Here is a 6,785-nt window from a genome sequence, read left to right on the forward strand (position 1 = left end):
TGCGAGAAGCACTATCGGATTCCGTATTTATCATAACAATTCGAATTTTATTCAGAATCATTTAAGTACGCCAAATTAATACAATTACTAGACATACATATCAATTGTTCCAAGAACAAGTCAGTTTTAAAGGAAGGCAGTTGCGAGTACTTGTACAAGGAAATACCCTGTAAAATATACCAAATAAGCAGGGCACAGTCAAGCGAAAAGCCTGTTCTTCTATATATTATGTAACGTATATTTAAGAGAATAGCCTATATAAACCAATTCTACGTTCTATGTCTACTCGTAATGTATTCATATAAGTTAATTAAAGACAGGTTTTTTAATTGACACACAATGGAAATTAGCCATTCACGTTATAGACTTCGATTTCGTGCTTATTTCAAGCTGTCTTAGGATTTCCCACTTTGCGTATACTCGGTGACCACATACGCGCCATCATCCTCGCGATAGCCCAGTCCATTATAGACGACAAAGGTCCAATAGTACAGGGTGTCGCCTATATTCAAAACGGTTTCCCGATCACGGAATGTCCAGCGTCCCTTTTTCGCACTGGGTATGTCGCGCGCCCATGTGCCAGCTTCCAATCCATCAAAATCCTCGTTTAGCTTGCCATGGAAGGCGAACAATGTAATGCCCTCCTCGTGCGGTATGGAAACCTCAAATCCCTTGGGATAGAACACTCGCACTTGGGCGCTTGGCACCTTGTACGCCGCGCACAGCACGACGGCTGTCAGAATGAAGGCGCAGTTTAAAGCTAAACGCATCTCGTATTTCCCTGAGAGCGCGTTTCGAAATGCGAAATTAAAGCTCGAGTTAAGCTGATTTATATGAAAATGGGAGAGCTTTCGCTTATCAGACAATAGCAAGCCAGACAAAGCAGCACCAGCTGATAAAGTGAGATTCAAAGTCTCTCGGCTTAATGCTTATATTTTTTCTTTCACTTAACTACAAAATTTGGATTTTCTTAACAATAAGCCGTTACGAATTACGTATGAGCCATAAAATAAACCACCAATTTACCAATGTTTGGCATCGGTTTTGTTGTATCAACTAAAATTAATCATTAATTATTTTACCCTTGCAGAGGGTATTGTCAGTTCTTCTCGAAATGTGTAACGCATAGAAGGAGACATCTCCGGCCCCATAAAGTACATATATATTCTTGATCAGCATCAACAGCCGAGTCAAAGAAACTTGATGTATGTCGAAACCGACTGAATCGAACCACTATATCATATATCTGCCATAGGAACGATCGGTCGAAGAGAAGACTCTTGTGTGAGAAACTTTTTTGTTTATCAAAATATCTTAAACATACTGGGTATTTACTATATTGAATGTATTAATATCATTACTGATGGTCAAATGGCTGTATTGCTCCTTGCACTGCTCCAATTCCTCACAGCGACGACACCATTTCTATGATTTATCTTTGAGAAGCAATTCCATATCGAGCTTGCTGTCATCTCCCAAGATATCTTTTAACAAGCACTTGCATTGAAATATATTCGAAATATCTTCAATAAGTGGTTTTCATGGCATGGCTTCTAGCTCCTCATTAGTTATTAAGCTTTTGGCATATTTCATTACCGCTGCCTATGCTGAACTGAAAGGAAAATAATAAATGAATGTCCGCTACATTCTATTTAAAACTTGCCAAAGACCAAATTATAGACGCTAAGAAGCACGGCTGCACACTCATGATGCTCGAAACACTGGCAATGATTTGACTAATGAATGGGAGTAATAACATTAATTTATATAGAGTTTATAACTAGATGTATAAAATCAGTTCAAAATTTGTTAAGAGTTGCACGCGAAACTTATACTATGCGCCGAATAACTAACAACTATTAACAATATTTTAAAAATTATAATATAAAAATAAAGATCTTTTTAAAATTAAGAACCATGTTTGTAATATATTAAATATTTTGGAATTACCAACACTGTTCTGCAGGTTTTGTGGCAATCGAATAAAAAACTAACGGAAATATTTTCAAATCAATTGTTTATTGAACACACTTTTAGAACTTAGCAACTTATGGATGATATTGTCCATTGTCAATGTCGCCGTGCTCCGACTGAGCGGCCAGTGCCAAACGTTGCGCCTCCTGCTGGGCCCCAATAGCAGCATGCTCCGCTGCAATACGCTCATATGCGCTCAAATGTTTTTGGGTTGCATAATTGACGGCAGCGCTGCCATGGGGAGCAGCTGCGAGCGACTGCAAGTGGAATGGAAATATCAAATAAAATTGTGCACAATGTACAATTTGCAAGAGATTGGCTCGCGACGTGCAGGTAGCATTGAGACTCGCATTTAAAATTGATTCCATCTCTCGGCCATACTCACCGCTTGGCCTGGTGTGTGGCTGGCGTGCTCTTGCGCAATGCGATTATAGGCAGCAAAGTGCTTGCGCTTGGCCGCCTTGACGGCTTCGCTGTCCTCCAGCTGATGACTCAGCTGCGGATGGAAGCCATTCTCATCGGCCACGTACTGAACGGTGCGCACCTGATTCTTGGGATCCACATAGGAGAAGGCGCCGCGTATAACGCCCGAACCATCGGACACCTCTGTATGCTGGCGATCTACATGACCAGGCGCACGTCCCGCCTGGTAGCTGAACACATACGGATTAGCTGGCGCATGTGGCTCTGGTGTGGTGGCCAGCTGCAGGTGCGACACATCCGCGCGACTGGCGCCCAATGCGCAAACGACCTTGCAACATTCAACCGGAAATGTTGTTGTTATTTATGCGCTCAATAACTATCTTTGTCTATGGCTTACCAATATGAGAAATTGCTTCATGCTGTCGGTTTTTTGTTTCTATTTTTTTTTTTAAACGTGTGTCTGTTTGTTGAACTGCGTTGGGAAACTGAAAACCTGTAGCGAATTTTTGTGAGTCGTAGTCGTCGAAACCGAAAAAACTTGTCTGGCTCTCAGTGCTTTAGCTTCTCAGATTCGCTTTTTATATATACGCCAATCAAAGCTTTAAAGTCAAAACTTGTTTTGTTTTTTCTATTTTTTTTTTTTTTCAATTTTGCATTCATAAACAAGACAATTCGACTTTAATGTTGAATTTAATGTCTTTTGTAATAATACCCCAGATAAGCAAGCTTTGCTGTTCTACGAAAAACACCAAGTTCCTCTAATACTAGAATCTCTTAATGTCATATATTCTTAAAATTCGCAAGCTTGAAGTTGTGTGCTCAAATCTCTCTTGGAAATAGTTCATGATGAAACTTTTGCTTTCAACCAGAAACAAATTGACATTTTAGTGAGTTAATATAATTTTTGGAAGTAAAAAAACGATATTAAAATATAATACCAGTTATAGCAAAACATGAAACTAAACAGTTTTAATAATATATTTAAGAATTTAAATACCTAAAATAGTTGGTAACTTAGATAAAAAGGAATTATGCAATAAATATCGAAAATCAAACGAGCTTATTTTTGCTATTAACTTTACAAACAGGAATAAATACGCTTATCAAAACCACTTAAAACAAGTAAAAAGTATATTGCCGACGGATTCCTTGAACGAGTTGTAAATGAAAGCATTTCTATTAATAAGCCTAACGATACGAATTTTAATTTTAATCTGTCGGAAAGTGAAAATACTTGTCACATTTTATATCATATATTTAAGTAGATGCTTAAAGTTTTAGACAGACGGAACAAGTTTATCTCTGCTTAAGCATTTAGAAGCAGTAAAATATACTTAAAGATTTAAAACTATTGTTTCAGAATATTTAGTTTTTACATACTGTCTATATTATTTACCGAGCGGAAAATAATTTAATTCCGTGTTACTTTGTTTATTAAGAGAAGCTATTTATTTATGTACATACTTAAAAGCAAATAATTAAATTTCTTTGAAGATACTTGCTTTTACAAAACTATTTTCCCTAATTGCATATGCAAAATTGTGCACATTAAGGCAAAAACTTAACATATAAAAATAAGACTAGGTCAGTGTCTTAACTGTCTGCAACAACCAGTCGCCATAAGCAGGGACAAACGTATAAACGCCCGGATACTGGGCATTTGCGCAGCCCAAGCCCCAGGATACAATGCCGAGCAGTTTGAAGCGACCAGCAATTCGAACTATCAACGGACCACCAGAATCGCCCATGCAGCTATCGCGATCTCCAAGTCCAGACTTGCTGCCTGCACAGAACATGGTGCTGGTTACGGTGCCGGCACCAAAATAGTTCCGAGTACAAATTTGGCGATCCAGCTGGACGATGACTGTGTAATGCAGGCGCGATGCAGTCGACATTTGCTCGACAGCTGTTGAGCCCCAGCCGCTGACAAAGAGCTGCGCCTGTGCGGCCAAATTGTCCGTCGGCGCGACAAACTGAATAGGCTGTATGTCGAGACTATAGTTAAGCGGTTGTTGCAGCTGCACCACAGCAATGTCGTTGTTCATGTGCGTGGGTAAGTTGAATTGCTCGTGGGGAATGATGCGACGAACACGCACGTAGCTGCCACCAGTTGACCACAGGGTAGAGCCAGCGCGTATGGCATAGAGTTGCGGCTCATTTGACTTCAGCACGCAATGAGCAGCGGTGAGCACAATGCTGGGCGCCAATATGGTGCCGCCGCAGATATGACGGGTGCCCATCTGTACTGAGACCTGATGCGGAAAGTGTGTGATTTTTGTCTCCCAGCCACCCACAATGCGACCGTCCTGTGGACCAGGGCTGCCATGGGGCACCGTTAGCCTCTGCTTCTCTGTGCTGATCTCCTGGGCAGCGGCAAGTGTCAGCCAAGCGAATAGAAGCAGTTGAATGCGCTGCATGATGTGATGCTAAGGCTGACTTACGGATAACCGTGTGACTCTCGTTGCTGGCAACTTTTATAGGCTAACCACGCACAGATATCTTGGCGCTTATCGCAGTTTTGTGTTTGCCAGCGACACCAGATTTCACAGACGCCGTCAAGGGCTGCTCGCATGGCCCTCAGGGCGCTGCGATTAACCTTAGACGAGGTTGTGGCTAGGTATTTATGAAAATATATGAGCGATGTGTAACTGTCGAAATAATAGTGGGCGTGTAATGTCAACTAATGTCTAGGCTTTTGCTCTTCCAATCATCTTTCCATAGCCGTTACCTGCTCCTTGAGGTAATCCAAATGATTGACGCTATCTTCCATCACATCGTACTGATAACCCACATGCTGTAGGATGAGCGTCATCTTCTGCAGGTTCTGATTGCTGTAATCGGAAACCACATCCACTTGCGTGAAGTTCTTTAGCGTCTGATGCATAATCTGTGTAACACTTTATAGTTTAGCACATTTAATACAATTAATAATTTGTTTTCCCACCTCATTTGTCTTGGACCCTCGAACCACTTGCCTGGCCACAGACCCCAAGTTGTTTACATTAACGCCAACGCGAGCGCACAGACGCTTCTTGGAATCATCAAACAAGTGACGAGCACTGGAACTAGACGCGGATGCCATTTTAATTTGGGTTTTAACAATTTTTCTAAATTTTCACAAATTTTGCTGCGTAAACAATGCCGAGGCCAAGGTGAATATCTCACTGCTGTGTTGTGTAGCAGACAGCTTGCGCTCGTATACAGCACAGAGTTGCCAGATCCTACAGTCGACGTTTGTCAACACTATGAGTTTGAATTGATTTTTAAATCCTTGCAAAATCAGTTATTTTATTTACTTGCTTAGAAATTATATATATATACATATATATTATTTTGCATGAACTCTTGATTTCTAATATTAGTTAATAAAAATAATATAATGAATAAATATAACAAGTTGATGCATCGATTTTTATTTAGCAGTTAATTTAATATCACATTTTATTGCTGTTTCGTTTTAGCCAAAATACCTGTGCTTTCGTCTAAAACAACGGTTTACTTTTGGCTTCGCACCTTGACAGCGGTTATTCCATGCCACCCAGGCGGAAAAGCCTTGCTGCTGCCTGATATATTTTGCGCAGGCAATGGAATACCTTATGTCATTGCTGAGCAACAGTCGACACGGTAAGCGACACAGATCTGTGGACGGTCGTCCATCCGATGGCTTGCACCAGTAGCGATCGTTAATCTGAAACAGTCCCCAGTCAACGGAGCCATCCACATTCGATGGATTAATAGCCTTTGTGTTGAACGAGCTCTCACCCTCGACCAGGCAGAGCCAATCCGGCAGCTCGTTGTAGGGCACACCATAGCGATAAAGCTGCCGCGCCAGGCTACATTTGTTCACTTGGCGAGCTTGGATCGTTCTCGTACTTAGAACGATAATAAGATACAGAATCGACAACGTTTTTGGCATCTTCCTGAAATGTGAACTGCCAGTGTTAAGCCAGGCTTATATAGTGTTTGGGACAACAAATTTTGAATAGCTGCCCAATCTACATTTTTTACAAGCGTCCACTTGAACAGCTCTCAAGTAGACCCACACTTAAGCATAAATTAAGTACACTGTCCTACACAAGACTTGGCACTCTTTTTCTCTCTCAATGCGCTTCAATTCTAATGTGTGCTGTAAGCCAAATTCAAATAACTTGTTGATTTGTTTTTTTCGCTGATATATGGAGTGGGAAATGCTCGACATTTGGCCGCGTTGTGGAATAATAAACGCATTCAGTTTCACTTTCAAAACCCGCCTCAGAATCTTTTGTACAATTCGATTTGTTTATTTATGGTTTGTTCGATACTATTCAACATTTGAATATGCCTCTTGAAAGTTGTCGGCGCCGCGTGTGTCCAAAATGAAGAGCACTTGTGCAAATAAAACAATCGTA

At 40.8% G+C, this 6,785-nt stretch overlaps 5 protein-coding genes across 5 annotated transcripts; all 5 read right to left on the reverse strand.

Annotated features, from left to right (window-relative positions):
* Positions 1 to 274: 274 nt before the first annotated feature.
* On the reverse strand, positions 275 to 808 carry LOC116651131 (gram-negative bacteria-binding protein 3). Its single transcript, XM_032437001.2, has one exon. It carries the CDS (start codon positions 768 to 770, stop codon positions 396 to 398), a length of 375 nt encoding a protein of 124 aa, XP_032292892.1. The 5' UTR covers positions 771 to 808; the 3' UTR covers positions 275 to 395.
* Positions 809 to 2,000: 1,192 nt separating this feature from the next.
* On the reverse strand, positions 2,001 to 2,936 carry LOC6625571 (adult-specific rigid cuticular protein 11.9). Its single transcript, XM_002049560.4, has 3 exons — positions 2,795 to 2,936; positions 2,360 to 2,725; positions 2,001 to 2,231 (listed from the first exon to the last, which is right to left on the reverse strand). Exons 1-3 carry the CDS (start codon positions 2,813 to 2,815, stop codon positions 2,049 to 2,051), a joined length of 570 nt encoding a protein of 189 aa, XP_002049596.1. The 5' UTR covers positions 2,816 to 2,936; the 3' UTR covers positions 2,001 to 2,048.
* On the reverse strand, positions 2,704 to 4,907 carry LOC116651122 (trypsin alpha). Its single transcript, XM_032436968.2, has one exon. It carries the CDS (start codon positions 4,812 to 4,814, stop codon positions 3,978 to 3,980), a length of 837 nt encoding a protein of 278 aa, XP_032292859.1. The 5' UTR covers positions 4,815 to 4,907; the 3' UTR covers positions 2,704 to 3,977.
* Positions 4,908 to 5,042: 135 nt separating this feature from the next.
* Positions 5,043 to 5,572, reverse strand: LOC6625569 (BLOC-1-related complex subunit 7). Its single transcript, XM_002049558.4, has 2 exons — positions 5,342 to 5,572; positions 5,043 to 5,284 (listed from the first exon to the last, which is right to left on the reverse strand). The coding sequence occupies exons 1-2, from the start codon at positions 5,477 to 5,479 to the stop codon at positions 5,105 to 5,107; spliced, it is 318 nt and encodes a 105-aa protein (XP_002049594.1). The 5' UTR covers positions 5,480 to 5,572; the 3' UTR covers positions 5,043 to 5,104.
* A 222-nt stretch (positions 5,573 to 5,794) lies between these two features.
* Positions 5,795 to 6,605, reverse strand: LOC116651090 (lysozyme P). Its single transcript, XM_032436847.2, has one exon. The coding sequence runs from the start codon at positions 6,311 to 6,313 to the stop codon at positions 5,855 to 5,857; it is 459 nt and encodes a 152-aa protein (XP_032292738.1). The 5' UTR covers positions 6,314 to 6,605; the 3' UTR covers positions 5,795 to 5,854.
* Positions 6,606 to 6,785: the final 180 nt, after the last annotated feature.

This window comes from Drosophila virilis, chromosome 5, assembly GCF_030788295.1.
Source record: "Drosophila virilis strain 15010-1051.87 chromosome 5, Dvir_AGI_RSII-ME, whole genome shotgun sequence".
In the NCBI taxonomy this organism is placed as follows: domain Eukaryota; kingdom Metazoa; phylum Arthropoda; class Insecta; order Diptera; family Drosophilidae; genus Drosophila; species Drosophila virilis.

What these genes read in the sequence shown, in the direction of transcription:
- LOC116651090 (XM_032436847.2), bottom strand. Translation starts at nt 6,313, where the DNA reads ATGCCAAAAACGTTGTCGATTCTGTATCTTATTATCGTTCTAAGTACG.
- LOC6625569 (XM_002049558.4), bottom strand. Translation starts at nt 5,479, where the DNA reads ATGGCATCCGCGTCTAGTTCCAGTGCTCGTCACTTGTTTGATGATTCC. An exon ending in GAGGGTCCAAGACAAATGAG is followed by an intron (nt 5,285 to 5,341) that starts GTGGGAAAACAA and finishes AGTGTTACACAG; the next exon opens with ATTATGCATCAGACGCTAAA.
- LOC116651122 (XM_032436968.2), bottom strand. Translation starts at nt 4,814, where the DNA reads ATGCAGCGCATTCAACTGCTTCTATTCGCTTGGCTGACACTTGCCGCT.
- LOC6625571 (XM_002049560.4), bottom strand. Translation starts at nt 2,815, where the DNA reads ATGAAGCAATTTCTCATATTG. An exon ending in TGAAGCAATTTCTCATATTG is followed by an intron (nt 2,726 to 2,794) that starts GTAAGCCATAGA and finishes GAATGTTGCAAG; the next exon opens with GTCGTTTGCGCATTGGGCGC. An exon ending in GCCACACACCAGGCCAAGCG is followed by an intron (nt 2,232 to 2,359) that starts GTGAGTATGGCC and finishes TTCCACTTGCAG; the next exon opens with TCGCTCGCAGCTGCTCCCCA.
- LOC116651131 (XM_032437001.2), bottom strand. Translation starts at nt 770, where the DNA reads ATGCGTTTAGCTTTAAACTGCGCCTTCATTCTGACAGCCGTCGTGCTG.